The sequence below is a fragment of the Ambystoma mexicanum genome, chromosome 3q (assembly GCF_040938575.1).
Source record: "Ambystoma mexicanum isolate Mex_15411 chromosome 3q, UKY_AmexF1_1, whole genome shotgun sequence".
NCBI classification, from domain to species: Eukaryota; Metazoa; Chordata; class Amphibia; order Caudata; family Ambystomatidae; genus Ambystoma; species Ambystoma mexicanum.
In genome coordinates, this window is record NC_090926.1 from 802,983,288 (window position 1) to 803,009,483 (window position 26,196).

The 26,196-nt window shown below is 44.4% G+C and overlaps 1 protein-coding gene across 2 annotated transcripts in view; it reads left to right on the plus strand.

Annotated features, from left to right (window-relative positions):
• The window catches only part of SPATA20 (spermatogenesis associated 20), a 2,241,715-nt gene that overhangs the window by 1,334,745 nt on the left and 880,774 nt on the right, over positions 1-26,196 (plus strand). For both annotated transcript variants that reach the window (XM_069654894.1, XM_069654895.1), the window contains exon 9: positions 7,871-7,945. In XM_069654894.1, the coding sequence (XP_069510995.1) occupies positions 7,871-7,945 (75 nt within the window). The remainder of the gene's footprint in view (positions 1-7,870; positions 7,946-26,196) is intronic.

Genomic DNA, 26,196 nt, shown 5'->3' on the forward strand with positions numbered 1-26,196 from the left:
TAAGAATACCGATAAGAGGAAAGACCATATACCACATTCGGCATCAGCATCATACTGAAAACTGCTTCGGACCACTAGAAGCATAAACACAAGCATGCTTCAAACAAGAGTGTGCATAATTTTCCCTCAGCACCTATTCATGTGTAAGATGCAGAGCCGTCACATTTTGATCCTTCTCATTTTCTACATGGTACCGCCTCAGGAACTTTTTGGTACTCCAGTGCAGGAGGAAAATTCTTGTGTTCCACATTTTCCACCAAAGCAGGGTTTTCTCTCATCCTGTAAACCTTTGGTACGGATGTTCCTTACAGATGTTCAGATCCCTAGACCTGTAGTTTTGAACATACTTCTTTGTTTTGAGCTGAATTACTGACTTCAGTGGAAGCTTCTATACCTCATATGCGTTACTTAGAAGAAGAAGCAGTTCTGGGACCATCTGCTCCCTTTGTAGAATTCATGATTCTATTACATCTGCAGTCTGTCATGTTGGATGAGTTTTTAGATATCTTTGCTAATAAACTATCTGATAGATATCCTTTGGTTCCTGTTACAACTCTGATACCTACAGATGTATTGGTCGACCTTCCGCCTTCAAAGGTACCCGCATTCGACAAAGTTCCTTCTTCCTCATATGAAAAAGAGGTACCTATTCACTGCTTGAAACTATATGTATCTTGGTAATGTCAATGGCTATGCAGGCATTTATTACCCCCTGATAAGCCTGCTGCGTCTGGTCTTTTTTCAAGACTTTCTTCTTCTTTGCCATTAGACGATGTTGGCTTCTTTAATGGAGCAAGCAAAATGTATCTGGTCAAAACCTCTATCAGTACAGGTAATGTCAAATCCTTATACTCTAAACTCCTAAGGATGGCCCTTTATTGTCATGGGGAACTTACATGCACAGTCTGTGGTTCTTTGCAGACCTTAGTAAGGGTAAATAAACTATTAAAATATTCATAATTATGGGAATCTCGGGGTAAAAAGATGTATAAAAGATGTACAACTTATAGAACTATGAAGCCATTGAAAAGTTTGGAGTTTTGCTTCCTATTGAGAGTGAGGAGGAATTCTTCTTTTGACTGGCAGGAGTCAAAGTAGCAGTGTTGCATCAATTGCAGATCAATAGAGACCTATCTGACACCACGTCAAGGGCTATTGGCTCTGTGTGCATGAACAGGCATGCCTACCTCAAAACCTCTTCTCTTCATCCTGACATCTAAGAGAAAGTGATTGATTCACCCTTTGATGGGAAAACTCGTATCTTCTCCTTCAACTGATGGCTTGCTTCAAACCTTCAGGACTGGTGTAATTACTGCCACATCATTAAGTGCCAGTCAGTTCTGGTTTTCAATGTTCTGATGCTTTTGGGGCCTTTAGCAAGAAACTCTGTCAAGGGCAAATCTTCAGCTTCTAATTTTTCCAGCAAGAGCAGCAGATTTCAATCAAGACCCAAGCCAGCAGTTTCCCCCATCACCAGTCACGATAGTGCACCAAAATTGACTTGACTCCAGCATGGGGGTACATGTTCTTTTATTTCTTCCTAGGCCCCATGCATCCCCAGTAGGAGGAAGGCTTTCCTCCTTTTACAAAGCCTGATTGAATATCACACAGGATCGCTGGATACTTTCCATCATAAGGGAAGATAGGATCTTAAACAACCAATCTCAACCTCCATCATTCATTTGTTCTGAAGTCTGTGGTAAGTTAGATATAGGCGACAGGCATGAGGACATGTTTCAACCCAGCTTTTTATTGATATATGGTTGGATAACTGATGACAAAGGTTTGAGAACTGTGGAAAGGGGTTACTTCTGGGACGTTTTACAGAAGGTATTATTGATTGTTTTTTATCTTAAGTTAATTGTGGATTTTAGAAAGGGATTATGAAAGTTAGGGTTTTTACTAGTCTTTTGATATAATAACATCACGTTTTGTAAATGTTGTCTTTTACTAAATTGTTGGTATAATTGCTTTTTAAATTTTGATGAAATTGTATGTGAAAGGTTCTTGTTACCAAAACACATTAATAGAAAAAAAACTTTGTTTGAAATGAAAGAAAACCTTCTCTAAGCCCTATTATGATGATGAGTTCACTATTCTAGATCACAATAAACAGATGCTCATCAGGATGCGAACAAATAAACTCTGTCCTCTGTCCAAAACCTATGCTACCCTAAGCGCTCTCCAGGAAACAAAGAAGGAACACAATCTGAGTTATGACTTATAATAGAGTGGTTCTCCCCCTGGGCTGACTAGGTGGTGGCTGGTATTCTGACTGCCATCAATGAGTTCTAAAAAATCTCTTCTGGTTCCTGATTTGGTAGTTCCAGTGAACATGCAAAATATTATTTCCAATAAGGAATCTCTTCCAGCTCCCACCTTGTGGCTCCAGTGGACAAATAACACAATAAAATATCTTACCGTTCCTTTCACACCATACAACTTTATCCATTAGTCCAAATAGTTCTTGATGTATCCCTCTTCAGGGATATATTGAACCTAATTTGGTGCTCTGATTTGTGCCTCTTAGTCTTTAACAAACACATACTATGTTCTCCTTGTTTCTGTTCAGATATTCCTGCTTTAGCCTCGGGTAAGCCATGCACTGTCTGTGTTCGTAGCTTTTATCATCCCCTCCTGGGTTCTTCCAATTATAACCCAGGGTGGGCTACGGTCCTGTTTGGCTCCACTTTGGCTGCAGTTATTCATACAGTTTAATCGTACGGTTTCTCTAATCCCCTTCTGGGGTCTGCTGAATGTCAGCCCAGTGTGTGCTCTGGGTCTGCATGGTATTTCTTTGAGTATGGCTTGTCTGTCGCTTTTGGTTACACCATCCTTGGAACTTGTGAATGTCAGCCACCTCAGGGCTATCACCCTGCTGGCCCGCCCCTTTGGTTATGGTTTCTCTGTCGCTTTCGCTTACCTCCTTCTGGGGCCTTCTGGGGCCTTCTGAATGTCAGCCCAGACTGGGTTATGGGACTGCTTCACTGCCCTCCACCCACTTTCCATGCTGCATTGAGTACCATCACTCCAGTGGCATGCTTTGGTTATGGAGGCGGTCTCTGTGTCATGCATGCTTCCTCGTACTGGCTCTGTCAGCTGCTTTGCCTCAGTACTTTCCTCCTGTCTGGTAAGAGTAGGTTGCTGGTACATCTTCCGTCTCAGGAAGTAGTTTCCTCTGCTGGTGGTGCCGAGCTCGGTGGGCTCGCCGCTGCCGGTGAAGAGGCCACGCCTCGTGGGCTGCTTCGTGTCCCCGCCCACCACAGTGACTGCATGGCTCTCTGGTACAGATCCTGCCGAGGGGGCGGGACTTCCTCCTTTGCGAGGCAGCACAAGCTGGCCTCACTCACATCTTGGCTGGGCTCTCCTTCTCTTTGTCTCCTGTTATGTTTTAGACCTTGTTGGGAGTGGTAGGAGGCATCTCATTGGCTTTCACAATGAGGCTGTAATCGAGGTAAATAATGTATGGGCACTAGGACTTTGAATCAACTTGCGCTGCACTAGTAATTTCTGGTGAGTTTATTTGACTTGTTGGCTGCAAGTTCACGGGTCATGGAGGTGTTGCCCACACCTCTTGTTTCGGATTAGAACTTGTTTGTTCCTGTATACCTTGTGCTTGCAAAATGTAATCACTCTTTACATCTTTGTTTGTAATGGGTTGCATATATTTTATTGAAGTGATTTTAGTGGTCAGCCCACAGGTGTTTCAACCTCTCAGGGTCTTTATCAAGGCTGATTTAGTACATTTATTTGGAGAAGAAAAATAAAATTATGCCAAAGTTTGTGATATATTGTGTCATTTGTTAGTATATTGAGTGGTGTGTGTATGTTAACATTTGGATAAAAACATGTATGTTCATTTTCTATACAATAGCATAATTATTTCCATGTTATTAGTAGTAGGTTACGAAGAGAGGAGAGGGAGGAAAAGGAGGCGACATTGTTAACCCGATGGTATACCGTTTTACATTTATAGTTGCATTAGAGTATAGGCTAATGAGTTGTTTGGCCGGACACAGTAGGCCTTACCTAATACGTGTGTTTACATAGACTGATTGGTCGGTGTGGATGGCTTGCGCTGTTAGTCCGTTGGACGGTTGGGAAGCAGGCCTGGCTGGGCATTGGTTTGGAGGATGAAGGCGCTGGATTTGCTGCTGTGCGGCCGGCCCCTACTATTTGAGTGGCTTTTTTCTATTGGATTGATGATAGTGAGCTATCAGTGTGTGCTTTCCTGATTTAGCAAGGGGTAGTGCCTGCTCTTGAATGAGGGTGGTTGTGAGCCAGGTAATTGTGTACATTTACCTCCTGGTGGGTCTGGTCTTCCTCTGTGGTAAGGTAACCGTGAGTCAGGGGGTCCCTTTGTGGTGGGGGCATTCCAAGGTTGGTGCTTGTGGTACATGCATGAGTGCATAGGTGGTCATATTTAAGATTATGGTCCTGTTTCTAGTAGGGAGGAATGCCCATTTAGCTTCGGGGATGCAAAATGGTGAATGGGATGCCCTGTCCCCCAGGGAGGGTGTTGCGTAGTGGGCTCATTTGCCTAGTCCCAAATGGGGTAGCTCTCATTTGGGGAGATGGGATGATTCCCTTAATTTGTCACACGTGTCAGAGGTCTTCCCATCTGCTTGTCCATGAGATTCAAAATCTTCTCTGCATTAAAGCAATAGAGTTGACCAGTGTTTTTACTTTAGTTACTTCACAGTACCAAACACGTTGGGAGGCATCAGGCCAATTGGGGATCTCTTTCTGAGCTCAACGAGTTGCTCTCTCTAGAAACATTTCATATGACAATTGTAGCACAGGTTTTGAAGGCTTTCCGGGTGGGGGATTGGCTAACATCATTGGATCTTCTGGAAGCATGCTTTCACATCCTCATAAAAAAAAGCAGAGTCAGTACCTTAGGTTCATTCTGGAATGTCAACACTATCAGTACAGCGTCCTTCGTTCGGTTTGAATGCAGCTCCAGGGTTTCCATGAAGGTACATTTGGTGGTAGAAGCCCATCACCGTATCCTGAAGAACCATATTTACCCCTACATGGATGATTGGTTGATAAGGGCCCTGGCTCATGAGGCAAACCTAAAAAACCTTACAATCTATTTTATTCGATCAACATATAAAAGCTCTCTTTTTATTTCAACCCAAAGGATATTGTTCATAGAGGCAGTAGTAGGCACTCCTCTAGGTATATATTTTCCCCCTGCCAACAGACTCTTGGCTTTGAAGCAAACAGTCAACCATTTCGCCATCAGGACTCGCACATGCCTGGTGATTCTAAAGACTTATGTGGCTGATGGCCTTGTGCATTCTGCTTGTACCTCTAGAAAGCCTTGGAATTAGATCTTACAGTCCCATTTGCAAGCAAATTGGGACAAGTTGTCAAACCCTCAGTCCATGAGAATTACCATCACAAAGGAGTGGTGCACCATGACCAACAACCTTCTGAAGCATTTGCCAAAGAATGTACTGTTGTCTTCTCCTCTTCCACACATTTCTGTGACAAAGGACACCTCCTTCTCAGGGTGAGGAGGTCACTGTCAGAACCACCAAATTCACGGGTTGTGCAATCTTCAGGAGCGAGCTCTACACATAAATTACTTTAAACTAAGAGCAAATTTCTTGAGCCTCAAATCATTTCTCCCTCTCATCCAGGGAAAGGATCATAGACCACAGCTATGTTCTACCTGGTCAAACAGCGGGGTACAAAATCTCTCCCCTTGAACCTCCTTTCCTGCAAACTTTGGGAGTGTCTCCTAAACCACGTTCACCCTGTTGCATCCCTTCTTCAGTGCAGTGAGAGAGGAATCTGGAAGAGGAGTCCTTGAGCAGACAGTTTCATGCTACTCACGAGTGGGAGCTCAACAAGTTGGCCATCATGCCATTTGTCAGGAAATGGGGATTTCCGTTGGTGGAACGAGAACAACCACTGGTGTCGGTAATACGCCTCTTATCAGGAGTTAGCCACCCCTCTTTAGGAGATGACTTCCATGGTTTGGTCTTAGAAAATCTTCTATGCCTTCACTCCTTTTCTCTTATTAATGGAGACTCTCAATTCCAGCTTCATCTTAGTGGGCCCTTACTGGCATCGCCAGACATAGTATTCGGACCTCCTTCTCCTGAAAAACAGGTTCACACCAATGCAGAAGTCTATGGTGAAAACATTCTAAAAGTGCGAGCAGAAAGAAAATACTAAACCAGAAGCCAATATAGCAGCAGATTTTGCTATTTGTCCTTATTCAGGTCATCAACTCACTGAAAGCCTCTTTAGGCAATATTTTGTCTTTCATGACTCATTTAGCAGATATAGGCATTCATAGTCAATCCTTCAACCACTATTTAGTTGTGATAGCTGAATACCTTAAATCTCCAGAAGAGAACTTATTGAAAAGGTAAAGAGACATTTTGAAGGGCTTCTTCACCCTCGCCCACCTTTCAGAGACCTCCTCCTTCGTGGGACTTTAATGTGGTTCTGAATGCTATTAGGCATAGGACTTTCGAACCTCTTCATTCTTGCAACCTGGACCTTCTCATATAGAAAATGTCATTTTTAGTACACATTATTTCCACCAGCAGAGAAAACGAGCGGCAAGCCCTTTTTTCGGAAGACCTCTATATTGTCTTCCATGGAAACAGGGTCATCCTTCGGACTATGCCATCGTTTATTCCTATAATCAGAAGAGACTTTGCACAATCTCGTTGTAGCGAGAACCTTCAAGTTTTACCTACGAAGGACTGGACCTTTCAGAAAACCTAACAAACCTGTTCATTACATACAGGAGTCCCTGGAAATAAAGTTAGTAAAGTGACTATCTCTAGGTGGATAGGTTCTCACATTTTAAAGTATTACCATCCTATGAGTCGCCAGGCAACAGAAAGACTAAGTGCCCATTCCAACAGACCTAAGGCAACATCGATGGCCTTCCAGATACATGTCCTCATTGCACACATCTGTAGAGCTGCTGCCTATGCTACTTTTCATGCCTTTGTGAGACACTGCTCTTTAGATGCCTCATGCAGAATGGATACCCTCTTTGGCCAACAAGTACTTTGCAATCTCTTTGTCGGAACACAAGCCGGGCATATGCTGTCTTCTCCACCCATTTAATTGATCTGCAGAGTCTGTGTTCCCAACCAGCTGGGGAGGAGGGAGAACAGGACGCTGCAGTACAAACACATTTTCTTCATGGTGATTCCCGTATTCCCGTACTCTATTTCCTTGATCTCCACCCTGCACAATGCACTCCCAGCCATCCCAATAGGTGCATGTGATTTTTAATTGTTTGTATTTAATTGTATATGGTTAAACAGCATTTAACCTTTACAATGAATTACACCTTAAAAGTCAGCAAAAAGTTTCATCAATTAAAACTTTACACAGAAATTGCTATTGCAAAGTACATTTCAATCATATTACACCTTAATCGCATTTCATATTGTGCTACAACCTGCAGGCGTAAAAACTGGCGGTACTGGGAGGTGTCTGTTGGTGACACACAGGTGGGGGCAAGGCCGAGCACGTGGAGGGAGGGAGGCAGGCACCTACCAAGCCCCAATCAAAATTCTTAACGTGACAGCACCTTCTTTTGGAGATGCTTTATCCCGTTCAGCTTCGCGGTGCAGCTATCCCAGCCAGTTGTGAAGAAGGGCGAGCATGGGCTAGAAGTTCTGGGATGGCCATGAATGGATGGATACCTGCATAGGTGTCACACGTTACTCAAACTCCTTGAATGTTTACCGTTTCATGTTCTAATTCTTTAGCCAGCAGAGGTAAGTCAGTTGTGTAATCATAACCTGCTAATAGGACGTGCTCATTATCTGTTTGTTTATTGGTGCAACAAATGAAAACATTCTTTTCTTGTTTTTGTTAACAGATTTCTGGTGATGAATTCTATGCAGATGTAGTCCGAGACATCCTTAGCTACGTCTCTTGGGATCTAACTGACAAGGTAAGCCATCCTTGCAGTTTCAGCTTCTCCACCACCTTTTTTCCAGAGTGTTCTTTTAGTGAGAGGAACGGTGTGATATCGCTTAGCAGACTACACTGATGCTACTTCTACTTGGACAAATGGCAGAGGAAAAACTTGTATCAGGAGTTTAGATATTAGGTCCCAAACTCTAATTGTCTTTGCAGCTCATCTTATTATCCAACGCTCTATAGAGGGCACAATTAAGATCACTGTTATCATTAAGTCCATAGAGTAGATATTTCATGTGAACTGGCTGTTAGAAGGTGGTGTCTTGGAGCAGTGGAGCATAAGATGTCCCCAGAAAATATTGCATTAGTGTTTCTTGGAGGTTACATATAGAGATAACTCTCTGGGGTCAGGGATTGAGATGGGGTAAACAGCAGGCTCATCATTTGGATAGCTGTGTCAGTTCACAAGTCTGATAGTAAGATGGACTTTGCAGTCAAATTATCAGATAACAGATTCAAAGGTTGAGGCCATAAACCAGGAATTCAAAACCACTTAGGAGTGAGGCAGCATCAAACCTAGACAAGAAAATTGTGATTATATCATTTCAAGTTTTGAAATTACATAGTTGCAATAACCAGTAATCGGACAAAGGTCACAGTTGGATCAGGTATAGGAATGAGACCAAAGAGCTATGCATTCTTCTAAAACAGAGTAAACACACCCATCAGCAGTCTGGTATGCAAGGGCACTCCTCTATGGGATAACAATCATGTATAGCAATAGTTAGAACTCTCCTTTTTTGTACTGGTTGCCTTGCTTGGACTAATGTAAAAAATATTATATATACAGTAATGAGATGCATATTAGGCCAATGGTTAATCCTGCATTTCAAAACTGAAAAGGGAATTTGAGGGGCATGCATGTTCGTGTTTTGATTAATAGGATCATGGGAAATTGGGACGTTTTTCCTTTTTCCAATTTCAGGAAATGTGCACACAATTCTGCATGTTTCGCGAAATGGCAAAATTTGATAAAATATGTAATTTGGCCAGGTACAGGAGATGAAATCTGCAAAACAGGCTTCCAAAAACTGCATATTAACTTTTGCTGGAGAATTTCTCGACAAACTATATGGCAGACTGATCACTAAGTTTTCCACTTAAACCTACATATGAACATTTACTGAAGCTAATCAATAGCTTTTCCGGGTGTCATGAGACAAAGAACAGTGGATATGGCAAGGGGAATGTGTGCATGATCACACAGTGAGTAGATGCATATCAAGCAACATTGATTCAGGAACTGAGATACACGTACTAGCTCCCAGAATGTGCAAGTAGAACGTGATACAAATGTAAAGGGAATGAGGGTAATAAGTAAGAAGCTCCTTATGGTTACAAGGAAGTCAGCAAGTTCATCACCCACAAATGCTGTTACAGGTACCGTAGGCGCTAAGCCCATATATCGGGCAAGCAGTGACAGGGTCTGTGAACTGACACCCTTCATGGTATTGTATAAGGTAACTTAAAGACAATGCTCAAGCTGATGAGAAACAGCACCTGGAATATCAGCAAAGCACATGGACACTGCTGATCAAACATGGACCCAGAAAGGCTATAACGGCAAGGGGAGTATAACTTAATACATGAAACGTCAGTGAAGGGACATGTAGGAATAGTGCTTACAGCATAGTAAGGAAAACATAGGCATTCCTGCAGGAACTGAAAGCAACATCATATCACACCACACCTAACAGGCAATAGGAAACCAAGAGAGAAGCACAAGGGAAAACCAGGGACAGACTCCAATAGAAAGTCTAGCAACAGGAGCAGGAAAAGCAAAATTACAACCCCAAAAACCTCCACATACCTACCTAGAGATTCTGCATCAGACTTGCCTCCACGCTCCTACAATTCAGAAAAGAACTCAAGACCCACCTCTTCAACAAATCTATCCTCTTCAACATCTATGCCATCACATCGCCCTTCGAGCCACCTGACTCACTAGATGTTGCTCGCCCCTCTCCTACTTGGCACCTAGTAAAGCTGTACTCCTCCTGTGTGTCCCTCTGTATGATACCCACCTGTATATCTGTTCTGTTGTTACCTCTGAAAGGCGCTCTGTTACGCATCTGTACTGTTGTATACCTCTGTAAAGGGCTCCGTTATATACCAGTATTGTATTCCTCTGTAAAAGGCTCCGTTGCTTCTCAAAACTTGGCCTGTGCCTAATACACACTCAAATCCACACTGAATGGAGTTAACCACCTTTTAATTTCAAAGGCTATTTACCAAAAATGTACTACCACATGTATGCAGGCTAATGTAACCTATCGCCCACCTCGATTCTGCACCTAAGACATATACATGTAACAGCGCCTCGATGCCCCTGGGCTGTGTGAGCACATGCAAATAATAATAATAATAGGGAAGGAAAGGAAAAGGGTGCAACAATAGGAATTCTCTCAATGAGAATTGTCTAAAGGACAATGTTTACACTGCAGAACAGAATGAGGTCAAATAAATATAGAAGACAGACAAAACTGGGCTGCACAGGAAAAGAAAAGTACTGCAAAGTTTTGATTGCAAAACAAAGGAAGCCAGAAGTGGAATCCAGGACTCAAATACTAATAGGCACACTCATTTCAAATTCCAGGAACAAGAAACAAGGAAATATAATCTAAGAATAAAGCACAAGGAACAAGGCACTCACACAAACAGAAACACTGTAACAATGACCAGCAGTGGACTGAAGAAAACTGTCTTTTTAGAGCTGGCTAACGATCACAGGCCTCAGGTTTGATGCTTGCTAGCACCTGCCACCCACAGGTGTTCCTTATCCTCCTCTCAACTATGTTCTGCTTGGGTGGAGATGAAGCAGTGGCCAAGGAATACTGGGAAGCATGGTCTTTTGAATAAAGAAGCACACTGGCTGCAAAAAACCCGGAATGGCTATAGAAGGGAGCGAAACATGATCGTACATCTGCCAACCAGATAAGGCCTCTTGTTTCTAATGATAGAGGAATTAGTTTCCTCTGAGGTGACACTGATTGGAATTCAGGGCTGTGTGCAGAAACATATGTACAGGAGTACTTATAATCAGGTTGTAGAACGGGAAACTCCGAGGCATGACTCTGGTGAGGAAGATTCTCATTCATTAAAGTCAAGTGCAAAGGACTTGAAATCAAATGAAGACACGTTTGAGGGCACCGAAGTCTCAGCCACTGGGAGAGGACACTTGTTGTTCCTAGATAATGATGACAGGCTAGTATAACATTAAGTAGATAGAAGGCGCTGTTTCACGATGCGCTGAGTAAGTCACGTGAGTTGGTCGCTCTGCTCCGGCTGGCGCTGGGTGCGAGGAGCGGCGGTGAGCTGAGGTAAAATCTTCCAAGCCTCGCAGCGCAGTAAAAGCGAAGAAATCGCTACGCAGTGTGAAGGCATCATGAAGAAGGACACAGACAGCAGATTCAAACAACACGTTTTATTAACTTAAATTTCAGGATGGAAAAAGGAATAGCTTGCCCTATTGCAAGGTGGGATTCCCCAACCTAAATAAAACTAAGGAAAGTGAGTGAAAGAGTTCAACCTAGGGACTGTCTGTGTCCAAACCCTATACTTGCCCTCACAACTATAACTGTACAAAGTACAGGGATGTCAGCAACCAAAAAGTCCTGAGCCTCTTCCAGCTCATAGCTTCCTTTTAGCTCCCGTCCCCAAGTCTAAAACAGTTGCACACAGAGAATGTCTTGGAATTCCCTTTCTTGGATTTAGAATGCAAAGTCTCTGGGCTTCCTTCCCCAAGTTAGGACTCAGGGTTCCCTTCCCTAAGTTCCAAATCACATAGTTCAGACAACCTTAAGATGAACGGCTTCTGGTTAGGACTCAAGGCTCGCTTTCCCAAGTTTCAAATGACCAAGTAAAAAAAAAAAAAAGAAACGCAAAATACGGTGTCTCCACAGTTCCATTATTGTTTTTTTCTAAAATTGGTTCAGATGAATTGTAGCTTTCAGACAAGTTTAAAATTGTACTGTAATTCAGGCTTCAGTCTCCTTTGTTTGCTTTCAGGATGTTCTTTTAAAGTCATATTAGATTTCAGCATACAGTGTTCTTTATTTCCCCTTGGTTTGATAATTGACAAATGAAATGATCAGAGTTGTTCATTTCACATTAAAGGAATAGTGTGCTCAAAAATGTTATTGTCCCGAGCGTGACATGAAAACTGTGATCGATGGTAAAAACATTTCCTATGCACCTTACCTTAGTTTTCCTCAGTTTTACACATGCAGAATCAACGAGCGGGGTGTGGCCCTCTTGTGCTAATCTTATCCGTTGCTGCATCGCCCTTAGTTCGAATGTCCTTGCGGCACTAAATCATATAACCCGCCCCTGAAGCTGAATCACTAGACGCGTATGGCCCATTTAACAATGCGAATGCACGTCTCGTGTCAACGTTCTCTGTGCCCCAGCTAATCACGTGTCTCCATGGAAATGGCAGGACGCCTCTTTCCTCAATAAGTATAAACGGACAGCTTCTCATCAGTCAACATCAGAGTTGCTTTTTCAATCGTTTCACTGTTTCTTTTGTATAGCCTGTGACTCGTTTCTGCTCTGTTCAGCTATCTTTGTTGCTCAGAGCCTGTGCAAACAGATACTGTACTAGGATTACTATCGATTTGAATTTTGTCATATAATGGCAACAATACAGCCCTACCAGTACGAGCCAGAGTATTCCGAGGTGGAATTACTTGATAGAGAAAGATGCAGAAATGATGGGGCATCGGACGGCAGTTGGGAAGACGAATCACTGGATCCTGAGCCAGAGCCTAGTCGCATGGAAAACGTTTCCACCTGGTGCACCTGCAATCTGTGTGAGGTCATGCGAACCGAGGAGGAGAACTGCTGCTGCAGAGAAAACTCTGGATGCTTGGCCTACATATCGGAAGAAGAGACACCGCCACTATGCGTTACCGAGCTGCATGACTTCAGGGCAGCCCGCCTCACAAGGTCCTTGTAGAGGATTATAATGGTGCTTATGCACGTAATTCGTGCAACAGTTCGCAATCCAAGTAACGAGTAAGTGTACTCTAGGTTTGATGTCACTTTGACCACTGAGGCCACTAACATTTCTTGTTTGTCTCCTATATTGTCGTAATTTAGATTCGTCACTGCCAAATGAATGTAGTCTGCAATTCAAAACATCTCTCGCGCAAAATCATAGTGGTCATCTTATGTGTCTCTCAATTTCAACTAAGAAACAATATTTCTCTGTGCCCAAAACGTTATGGATTGCATGGGTGTTCACTTTTGTAATGTGTCTACACTTTAAAGCCCAAATTGATTGATCCATGAAGTAACATTTGTTCTGGCAACTATGCCATAGGAAACAGAATGCATTTTCAACTAGGTTTGTACACTTATCAGGTTCATTTAAATACAGTATGTATGTTTCTCTTCCACAGGTAGTACAGGCTGGTGGCCTATCGTTCGTTTACATGGTGGCTTAATGGGAGGCTTGAATACCGCGTTCGAAGAGTAATACCCGCCTTGTCATTGGATCCATTTGCGTCAAATTCCCCGGTGATAGAGGACAGTACAGGAGATTTTTCCACACTGTGCTGCAACCCGAAGTATTCAATGTATAGTACATTTGTGCCATCAACACCAGCAACAACATAAAATACAAATGATCTTTTATGAATAGTTGTTTCATTTTTTCAGTGAATGAAGGACACTCTCACTTGTCTATCAGTGACATGCAACAATGGTTTGTGCCCTTTTACGCTAACCTCCTCTGCATCAATTCATCCTCCCTCCATTATAAACGGCCAAGGTGACAAACCCAGTGTTTCTCTCCCTTCAGCAGTGTTCCGGGCCTTGTCTGCACGCCTCTTGCCCATCCATCTCCCCTTCACTATCAACGGCAGTTCGCACCAGTGGATGTGCGCTGCCAAGGGGTCTGGCAGGGATGGGAACGGCCAAGGTGTCAAACACCATGTACACTTCAAAGTTATCTTCTGCACAGGGGCCATTGTTCACATGGCCTACCCAGACCCAGTGTCTCCAGGCTCCCTTGAAGCAGACCGCGCCCCTGCAATCCACACAACTGTGTCTCCCTTCAGCAGTGTTCCGGGCCTTGTCTGCACGCCTCTTGCCCATTCATCTCCCCTCCACTATCCACGGCAGTTCGCACCTGTGGATGTACGCTGCCAAGGGGGCTGGCAGGGATGGGAACGAACAAGGTGTCAAACACCATGTACACTTCAAAGGTATCTTCCGCACAGGGACCATTGCACACATGGCCTCCCCAGATCCAGTGTCTCCAGGATCCCCTGAAGCAGACCGCGGCAGAAACATGTCATACATTCACATGCACACCCACTTTTCTAATCCTTTATAAATCCTTTGATATTTATCTGGCGAACATCTGTGAGCACTGGAAGTCAACTCTTGATCGTGCTACCTGTTCTCCTACTACTAACTCCCCTGCTTGCTGATGCTGAATTTAATTGTTAGTCAAGGTAAGGGCAGGTCACCTATTAAATTCACTACGTTCATCTCTTTCTGATCTCAAAATGTCTATCTATTTTGACCGAATGTACCCAGTAATGTAATGTTCATTCATCTCAATGACTTTACCATTGTCTAATGTTTCAAGTCTTCTGATCTCAATATATAGCAAATTTCATCATTGTTAATTGTAATAGAATTGCATCTTTCTCCGACCATGTCTATAAGCATGTTTCCTTTTGATGCATGAGAGTACATTCAACGGACGAGTAACACGTAAAAATTTGAGTCATATCAATCAATTCTGTATGTATATCAATTCTGTATGTATGTAGTATTCGACTACGCTACACAGGTTTTGGTTCTTTGACCAAAACAAACATTGCATAGAAAACTGATATAATTCCATCATTCTCATGCATTCAGTACAATTATTTTGTAATTATTTATACTTTTGTTATACAGATCTTATTGATTTTGCAAGAATTCCTGCTTGTATTGTTTTGGGTTGCCGTTCTAGGAGCCATGTCAAAAGTCAGGGCACAATCCTGCATACATTCCCGAAGGATATTGATTTAATAAGAAAATGCGTTTGACATTGTGGTTTTGCGGTGGACGAGATTGAAAGTAGAGCCCAGGCTGTCTTGGGATACTTGAGGGCCAATCGAGTCCGCATCTGCACCCTGCACATTACCCAGGATATGTACGTCCAATCGACGAACACAAGGGTCAACCCAGAATGTTTCGTAAATTGCTTCCAAATGCAATTCCAACTCTGTTGATGCACATGCTGCCTGAGTGGAGTCCCGGATGATGAATTAGCTGTAGACTGTGGGGTACTGAACAGGTAGCTCCATGAACGGATTGGTGCTTTCGGTGTAAATGTGTCTTACTAAAGTTTGCATATTTACCAGATTGTATTACATTTTAACTACAGCACATTTTACTACACATCTGTCCCTGGTGTACAGAGACTCAAATGAAGTAATTATGACCGTGGAAAATATTGCCATAGGTCCCTTCACAAGAAGCATAATGTTTTTGTAATCGGTTGCTTGACATGTCCATTCATTTTTTTTAGGAAAGTATACTGACGGAAGCACAGACCCTTGCAAGTGACGAAACCACTGACACGTCCACTATACCAATGGTGAGCCCTACAGTCTTGCAGAAGTTTATATTGTTGACATTTCCTTTTTCCTACATATCTAATACCACTTGATGACAATACACTGAAAATAAAGGAGCAAGATTGTGCATCCATTTATTTTCACGAGTCAACTACTTCAAGCGCCTATCAGGTAATTTTATTACACTTTTCAATTAAGAGAATGTATTATGCTTGGAATTTCAAATAATATAAAATCGTTTATGTATCCTGTCGGTTGTTTACAACTCCCTCAGGGTCAGTCGCTTCTCCAAGCAACGAGTTGGTGATAGATCTCTTTCTTCGGCTGGGGCCTCCCTCTGGAACAGCCTCCCTGCCTCCCTCAAACTCGAGGAGAATCCGGAAGCACCTCAAAACCTTTCTCTTTGCTTCCACATTTTCTCCCCCTCTCCTCTACTGACCTCCTGGCTTACCTGAACTGCATTGGCGACCTGGGCACCCTCTAATGTCGGGCCCTGGCCCCCCCCCACCCAGCACACACATGCACTGCCCACCTGGCAACTTCCACACTAGAGGGCTGTTTCTGTATCCGTACAGTCCCCCTACCAGCCCTGACACCCTTGTATGCACTTACCATTGCCACTTGTTGGGCGTACTTATTATTGTTATCATCTTCTCATGTACTGCACTGTCCCTAACCCTTCCCATGCACTTGCGCGATCTGAATGACACCTGGCCTAGTAGGATCGCTGTCTGTCCTCTCTTTGTTCCCCTCCCTTGCTTCGTCGCGCCTTGAAACACTTGTGTATAGGCACGTTATAAATGCCATATCATAACCAGTGTCATTTTTGGGTTTCTCTTTATATGTACCGTTGCCTGCCTCTCATTGTTTCTGTTCCGTTTCGTTGTTTTCATCCGTACTAAAACAGGTATTGTGTTACAGGTGGATGATGGTACTTGGACTACAATTACATCGTCCTTTGCAGCTCGTCAAGACAATGAGGTATGCATACTTGCAGTTCCCTTGAATGAAATAAAGTAAATCCTACATAGGATACTATTTGACAGTGACATTCATATAAACATGCAGTGTTCACCCTAATGCAGAATACATTTCAAAATGTTTGAAGGCAACATTACGATCAGTATGTTTTACACAGTGATCTCTGATCAAGTACACTTGCCATCAATCAGGTGAAATTCGAAATGTATATTTTGACTAAATGGCGTACACTGTTTGCGAGGGTATGTGTGTAAGCGATGTGTGCGATGAAAGATTTTAAATTCCAAAACGATTTACTTTTCTTTTTTTTTAATGAATATTCTATTCAAGGAATGTACACAAGGTGTGGAATTAGAAGAGGAGGCACATGGATCAGAGGTGGTGGATCATCTTGCTGGTGAGGTTGTAACTGAGAAGCCCATGGTTTCACAGAAAATCAGGAAAACCAGGGTAACTAACAATCAATTTCGTTTTCTAGAACTGTTTTGTGCTGGTGTTTTCTTCATAACATGTTCTTCTATTTAAAGTGCTATCTACTGTATGTTTGCTAGACATTGAACATGTTTTTACAACCCATCTCCTAGAGGCCCAGAAGGAAAAGAAGTATAAAGACACAGACAACAAATGAAACCAAAGATGCCGCTTGCCAAACAGATCCCATGGATCAACTACTATTGGAGGCGCAGCGTGGTCCGGTCAATAAGCAGACTTGTGATGCTTATGCCCAATGGCCTGAAACTGAAAGCAATGTGAACGGTGATTCCAGCAAAGTGTTCTTGGACCATTGCTACAATGTGAGAAGTCGACAAGATGAAACTGAATATAATGAAGATGCTTTGGAATTCCTTGCTGACCACTTGACGCAATCTTCACCCGCAAAAATAAGGCCAACCCAATAAATATTCGATGTTGATGGTTTCTCCAATTGCTGTGCAAATAACACAAGCTAAACTAACAGACTGAAGCTTCAACGCAATAGACCGAGGAACTTGGCAAAAATCTCGACTACAGTTTGTCTATTTTGGGCGTTTTTGTCCACCACAGTTGAGTCACAAACCACAATCATGCAGACCGATTGGCTGATAAAGAAGCCTAAACACATTGTATTCGACAGCTGCCTCAAAAAGATTATACTGATGCTGAAATGTGTCCGTCCAGTGAGGGGGAAAGTATGCGGGCAGCCATTGATGAATGTGACTTGTGTATTACAAGGCACTAACCTGAAAATCCAAGCCACCTATGTCCACCTCCATGATTCCTTTTCATGGTCCGCTCGACCGATGCTGGGCAAAGTGTCAGCTGGAAATGTACTATGTTCAGCAGCTTTACTTTTCAGTGGCTCTACTTTTAGTAAGTTGTCCAGTTTCTGTCAATTTGTGGGAGTTCAGTTCCTTGCTAAAACGCAGTACTACAAATATCAAACAGAATTCTTATTCCCTGCTATTAGTCAAGCCTGGAAAATGGAACAAATGTCAATTGAAAGCACATTCTCTGGCAAACGGTTCAGGCTAGCTGGCGACGGACAGTGTGACAGCCTGGGATTTTCACCAAAGTACTGCACATACCACTTTCAATACATGGAAACTAAAAAAATTGTGGGTTTGGAAATCATGCAGGTGTCCCAATGTAAATCCTCTGTGGCCATGGAGAAACATGGTTTCATAAAATCCCTCAAATCTTTAATCGAGGGAAATGCAAATAGACCTCATAGCAACCAAGATACATATCTCAATAGCCAAGGCCATGCAAGAGCAGTTTCCAAACATTCTTCATCAATTTGATCTACGGCACGTTGCCAAATCGGTCAATAAAAAAATTACAGCTGCTGGTAAAAAGAAGGGTTCGGAAAATATTTTACAGTGGTCTCAGTCTTTCAGCAACCATCTTTGTTAGAGCTCCGAAACTTGTGATGGATCTGTGGAAATTCTACTTGAAAAATGGTGCTCATTGATGCACCACTGTTCCAACGTTCATTCATGTACAGAAAACCGACATTTTCACCAATGTTCACATGGACCTTTCATTGGAGAAGCAGGAATGCAAGAAGTAGTGGTTGGTTCCATATTCACCTCCACACAAAGCTCTTGAGAAGATTGTGTTTCATAAAATACTTTCAAGAGACCTAAAGGGACTCCAGAATTCTGTCACACTGGAGATTTGGAGGTGTTCCACAATATGTGCCTAAAGTACAGGCCCAAGAGGTTGCATTTCGGCATAGACGGGATGCAAGCTCGAACATTACTAGCTGTAGTAGCACATACCGAGAACCTTCATGGAGAACAACGAAGTAAAAAATGGGTGGCCAATCCAATGTTCCAGGAAATGGAATTCGATTTTGTGAAAGATCTCACTTTGACTGTGTTGGCCATGCATACTCAAGGAATAGATGCTGATTTTGTTCCTAGGACACATACATTGCCATAAAACATTGCAAACGAGCCCTGTCCACCAAAAGCAGATCTCATTGAACAGCTGAGCTCCGGGTATAAATGATTTGCAGCTGTGTTCGTACATGAACAATGGAATACTATTACACTCGAATTTCAAAGATATTAACAGTATTAAGAAGCATTTAATTATGCACATTTAATCTGGTTTATGATTCATTAATTTGTATCTCGAACAGTAACATGCATGTCTGTGGTTGTTTGGTGTCTGTAAAGCTCGGCATAGGTGGCCATAGTGTAACTCTGTGTTTTGCCCCCTCCCGCTTTCGCCCCGCTGTTGTGGGTCCTTGACTGATCAGGGCACGGGAGGCTCAGATGGATATCAGCATGAAAGGAACTGCAGGGTCTGAGCTGGTGGGCTCAGGCCTGGCTCGGTGCAGGTTATTAGTGCACAGGAAGTTCAGTGGAGATGAATGGGCACTTGGATTTATGACTTGGCAGTGTCTCACGTTATCCGCAGAGCACATTCCTACGCGAGAACAGGGCAGGCGCAGATATGCAAGGACAATGGGGTGGGCTGGCTGATCTAGGCGCTGGGGATGGGAGAGTTGCATTTGTACAAAGAGAGATGGATTTTGGGCCTAGTAGAAAGATGTCATTGGGTCTATTTGAAAATGGTTTCCTCGTTATCTGTTTTACTTACCCTAACTGTAACTGTATACCAAATCAAACGAAATGACTAGCACTATTGATGGCTAAAAAAGTATTCACGATATCGCGCCATTGGTGGATGCCAGCAAACAATTTGTTTATTTTTTTCAAACATATTTCAAATGCCACATTGGTCGGCCGGCAGGCTAATCGATGCCATGGAGTGAAGGTCACTTTCTTTGATGTAGCGTATGCAGTTCACACCTACGCATCTTGTACAGTATGTTTTTGATTTGTTGCTTTCCCTCACAAAAACAAAACTTACCATACACGCTCCTTAGAAGGTTCAATTGTTGTTTGACCTTGGAAGATCGGGAGGATTCGCTATGGATTGATGGACGGAAGTTGCGGAATACCCAAATAAATGATACGGTTCACTATTTTAAAACTTGAAATTGGAACATTTATTTTCATTCTATGAAAACTGTTGTTCTGAGCGGACACTCTGCATGACGCAGAGAGAATGGAAATATCAAATATCATGTAAGTTTGACTAAAGCCGTTTGTTGACGAACGAGTAAAGGTTTCACTTTCTGACCAGTATTGCTTGCTTACATTGTGATGGGTTGATGGTTGGGGCATATTGTGACGACACGCAAACACAACCTGTATGCAGGCTAGTGATATCTAAACCATTTCGTCCCATGGCATATCAGTGTGTGCTATCAATGTATTATTCGGTAGCAGGCGCCCCTCCCTAGAAAGAACATTGCATGAGAAACTGTTATGTGTTTTTTTGACACTTTGAGTGTCCGTAGCCATCGCCTTTAGCTCAATGTACCTTTCACAGATGGGCAATATCTATTTGCATATTTGTCGTTATCCCGGGCACATGGCCAGTCCAGCACCAAAATGCTATGGCTATTCCCTTCTCAACTAGAGTACCTACAGCAACCCCATACAGGTGTTTCCACCTTGTTGTGCCTCACAGAGAGGTGGAGCTGTGCCTCTCTGAGCACAGTGTGCATGGAGTCCACGTCTGGGTTGCCCCAGGTTCCACCAACCCCAAGTTCGTTGCTAAAATTTAGTTAAAATACCGTCTATGTGTTGTTTGAATGTTTCCATCAGCTTCCGCATCCCATTGGGAGCTAAACATAATCCACAGCGCTAACGCTCTAGCACATCGTAGACTCCAACTTTCCCTGATGTTTTCTGTGTGTTTCCATTGTTTGTGGTTTGTGTTGGTTTTTAGGTTTCACCCGGCGCAGAATTAATGGATAAATGGATACATTTGAACAAAGAACGGCTACAGAAATATATTTTTATTCTGTTTTATACACAGCTACATTCTTCCTTTCAGCGAATGTCATCGTTTCCAGATGCCGAGTGACTGTTTCTTCAACCAGCAGTGGCACATACGCCTAAATGGATGAATGTCCATTACGCTGATGTGAGACGATCGCCCGGGACCGATATGCCTTTTGGTGGTACCAGCTACAAGGAGCAACTTGCCATCATTTTAGTTGGTCTAGCAAGAAGGTGATACCGAAGCGTTGCGAATCAAGGTGCGTTGAATGCGCATCTTCTCCCGAAAGGAACACTGTGTGCCTCATGATAAAGGTTTTGATGCTGTAACCCAAGGACATTCAAAAATTGGTGTTAAATGGAAATCTGCTGATGTTCTCTGAGCGTTGTTTGTGAAATAAAAGAACATTATAAATTGCAGAGAATTGATGTTTCCTTTAAAAATAGTGTTTTCTATTCCAATTTGAGACGCGCTGTGCTGTGAGCGGTGGGATTGTTGAATTTCCGGGTTCTGTGTCAACTAACGTTAAGACGTAGGTGATGACTGCACGTGTTTGGCTATGCTGCCCACTAACTTCATGAAAGTAGGTGGAGAATATTGCTAGGACTAGTGATGTCAGCTTCAGGGGCGAATTATATGATTTAGTGCTGCAGGGGCACTCGAACTAAAACCGATCGATCAGCGGATAAGATGGCCACACCCAACTCCTTGATTTCGCATTTGTGTAAAAGTGCGGAAAACTAAGGTAAGGTGCATAGGAAATGTTTTTACGATCGATCACAGTTTGCATAAAACCACATCCCCGAATGCTCGGACAATAACAACTTTGAGCGCACTATTCCTTTAATTGAAGAGTTCAAGGCTCAGAGACCTTCGAAAATGTGTGTTTTGTCACTCGCGACCAGTCCGATATAAAGTATGTCCCCTTTGTTTAATAATTGACCAGTGAAATGATCAGAGGCTTTCGGAAACATGCTAACCCGATGGTAAGACGGATTTCTGAACTCTGACCTGGTGGGCCGATGTTCAGAAGGCCTGCCTAGTTTCTTGGAACAGGGTAACCTTTGGACAAGCCAGACCAATCAAGGTAGCTATGGCAGGCAGTCAAGACTAAGTGTCAGGAGGTGTGACGGTGACTGAAAGACCTCAATGAGCACATAGAGCAAGGACACTTGCATTACTTCCAGACAGGTGTTATATCAAAAAATAAAACACATTTGTTACAAGGCCTTTGTAACTCAGACCATAGAAAAAGAATCACAGCAATACTAAGTAAACCAACACAACACAATCAATACAAGATATATACAAGAACATTGGGGTCTAAAGGGTTAACTGCATGAAATATGTCCACAACCTAGATGGGGAGAAAACAGGCAGTGCAGATAGTCTTTAGGCACCTTCGACATCGACAACAGACCTATCTAAGAGGCAGTCCAAGCCCTAAGAAGGGAAGAGCCTTATGCTCAATAGTACATGTAATGCAGGCGCACGCAGTTGTTCCAATTGGCAAAACAGGGTCTCTTCAGGGGTCTCTAGCAGCTCGGGAAGGTGGATGAGGTGATGAAAAATAAGTTCCCACTATTCAGGGAGGACCGCCACTTGATGGCAGAGGCAGTTCCAGAGTGCGGGATGGAATCGCTAGTTCGCACTAGCAGTGGAATGGAGAGGGACCCCCAGGGGCCACTTGTGCGTAATAATGGATGGCGGCGCTAGGGGCCACCGGTTAAGGTTAGGGTTACTCACCGGTCCCAGGTGCACTCCGCACCAAACTTCGCCAGTCAAGTCCACTTCGGTTGCGGGTTCTACTGCAGCAATATGACGGCTCTGCGGCTTTCAGTTCCAAAGATACAATGAGGATTCCCAAATGGGACAGTGATGATTTTTTCCGCTCTGGGTGGATGAATCGACCCAGTTTCACTGCAGCAGGCTACAGGGGCAAGAGGGTCACAAATGCAGCACACCTACAAAGGTTGTTGTGCGGCAGTGCAACACGGTAAACGCATAGGCTCCGGTCCTGGCGCACTCGTCTTACTTCAGACCTGGGAATGCCAAGTGTACGAAATTCAGTGTGAGCGTACCGCGGACTCAGGGCTAGCAGTATACCAGGTTTCGAGGGCCTCCTCCAAACGACAGCGGAGACAGAGCAAAGGTCCTGCGTAAGCTGGTCTGCCCACTGGTTGGCCCAGGGACGCTTCCAAGAAGGCTTACTTGCAGGGTTTTTTGAAGGTGCCGAGAATAGTTGGACCCACTATTCTAATGGGTCGAAGCGTCTTCGCAGATCTTCTAGGTCGACCAGATGCAGAGGGGTCCCACGGGACGACAGCGGACTAAGGGTGCCAAATGTTCCAGCGGTTTACCAGTGGTTCCTCGACTCGGCTTCTTCATTTCAGGATACTTGGATCCTATCCTTTGTTCAATGAGAACTCCAGAGATCGACATGGTATGGGTGTTTTTGGCCTCCTCTTATCCAAAGTTCCCTTCGCGCCAAAACAAAGAGGACCCAATGAGAGATCTGTTCACAAACACACACTCCATATGTGGACCAATCACGGACCACAGTGCTTGTTTGTTTGTTTGTGCATTTATATAGCGCTACGAACCCTCAGGTATCTGAGCGCTGCTTATTTCCCACATTTTCCCACAGTGTTATCGACCTCGGAAGGATGAAAGGCTGAGTTTGGCCCTGCTGGGATTCAAACCTGCGTCAGCAGGCTCTGCACTGATGTCAAAGCGAGCGCTCTACTCGCTGTGCTATCTGACCGGTGGTCCCAGTCATTCATGGCACTCCAGACTCTCTGGAACCCAGGGTGTGTATTGGGGACCGACACCCCATCCCACATTCTGGAGGCACACACAAGGCATGCAGAAGCCAGCGAAAGCTTGGCTTTTTGTGGGAAACTGCATGTCCAAATAAGGACTGACCGGGGTCAGCTCAACCTTGGGAAGGCAAAGGGGCAAGATGGCCAAAGGACAGGAAAAAGAACCTTGTGGCATGGTCATTTTGAGCCAGGCCACCTATTTGTGCCAAACGCGGTGAACATGGCAGGAAAGGGTTAAAATTCCATGAAAAGATAAGCTGACATGACACATCTGCACATCTCCAAAAGTCCTACGAGAACATCTAGGGTCTTTGTAATAGACTTTGAGACCCAATTACACTGTACTGTAAGGTACATTTTGGCCTCATTACGACCCTGGCAGTAGAGTGATAATGGCGCTGGTAGTGCTGCCGGCGCCATTATCACTCTACCGCCACATTACGAGTTCTGCTCGCGGGGCCGCCCTGTACGCCTGGTCAGACCAGACGTGCAGGGCGGCACCCGCTAGCAGAACAGGATGCTAACAACGGTCCCGTAATTAATGGGATCTTTGTTAGCATCCTCCCCATTCCCATTTGAGCCCTGTTGGGGCTCAAATGGGAATGGGGACGTACCGGGTCCGGGTCCCGCGAATGGGAATTACCGGGCCCGCAAAGGTCAGAATGGCTCGGTAATTCAAATTTCTGGGACCCGGACCCGAGTTTGGGGGTAGACATGCTGCTAAAAATGGCATGGCTAACTCCAAACTCGCATGATGCCCATTGTGTACTTGTTACATGTTGCACAAAAGTTGCAACATTGGAAAAGGACTAAGGTAAACAAAGTCTCCCACTACTGACTGTTTTAAGGGTATGTCAGTTTCCCAGTAAAAAGTGAGCGAAAGCCCAGAGGAGTGCAGCTGCTGTGCTTCTCTGGCAAAGTCAGTCTATGGTGTCTAAACAGCAGCAAAACGTTTGGGGGTGTACAACTGGAGGGAAAATTACACATAAAATGAAATCTTTCCTAACACTCGAAGCTTGCGACCACTCCGATACAAAGTATTCAGGAAATGCTCAGTTCACACAGGCATGCACAAGTTTTCTCAATCATCAAAAGCGAATGGTGAGTTTCTGGAGTTTGTGCTGCAGCGCGGATCACACAGCCTTCTTCTTTTAGTGTTGGGGCTCCAGTTCCTGCCCCTCAGACACTCCCTGTGTGGTCCTTCACCACAGGGGGAATGAGCATGTTGAGTAGAAAGGAAAGGGACAGCCTTCCTGCATGGCTCCCTTATTTTCTAGTCTGCTCCAGGGAGTCCCAGCTCCCACGCCATAGGGTTCTCTGCTGCACTCACCGGCCTCCTGATCCTTCTCCTGTCATTCTGCTTCCCCACTGGGCAGGGATGACTTAATACACCTGTACCCCTTGACAGACTGCAGGTGTGGATGAGTATTCAGCCTTGCCTGACCACAATTAAAGGGACATGTCTGACCTTCACTGCTCTTAGCAGGCATCTTCCTCGTCCCAGTACTAGAGTGGTAAAAGAGTAAAGTCTACTGTCAAGTGTAAATGTGTGGAAATTAGGGAGCTGGCTTATAACATCCCATGAAGGTTGGGAAGGCTTGGGTTGATTGTTATTAGGGAAAGGGGGATACTATGTCTTGCCGAAGGGCACCCCAATCCCAATCCCAGTCCCTAAGGACGCTCCACCCAGGTGATCCTCTCTCGCTTCTCTGCCCCCAGGATCAGGATCCAAGGGGTCTAGGAGTGAGAATACCCTCAGGTTTCTCACGGCAGACAAGGCAGCCGCTCCCGAGAAAGCGTGGACCATTGGCGCGGGTCGACCCAGGCGGCAGCACAGGGAGTGATCGGGCCGCCCACCCACACCATCTGTGGCATGGCTGATTGGGAATGCACACACTCCGGTGATATGTGCACATCGCGTCGGCTGTCCAGGGACCCCCGGAGAGCAACCGGTTGCCGGGGCTGGCTCCCGAGGCCCAAGGGGAAAGTGTGCAATTGCCGGAGAGAGAGAGGAGGTGGCTTCCCTGGACATGCGCCGTACGGTGTGGCTGTGGACCCCAGGGGCCACCTTGCCCCACAACAGACAAGCGAACAGCAGGAGGGTAGCTGGGCGGGATGGTGCAGAGGAGGTGGAGAGGTGCCAGGCCCAAAGGGAAGGGAGCAACACAAGGCACCCAGCGGCCCAGCATAGGGCAAGTGCGCAGTACGGCGAAGGACATCATGAAGAAAGACGAGGAGAAGCAGAGCGTCAGGAAGCAGAACGCACAGCCCTGCATTGATGCATTTATAGTCAACAGGTCTGCCCCCAATGTGCATTGAGACCGGCCACTCAAGCTTCGGGGGAAAGGGGAGTGCTTGTGAATGGCTGCTCCACGCCAGATAGCATGCCGGCCATAAAGAAGGCGACTGTAATGATTGAGAGGACGATGGATGCAGTTGACATTGACGTGGGCCTGCTGCGCAACAACCTCCATGAGATCTGAGACAGAGTGGGT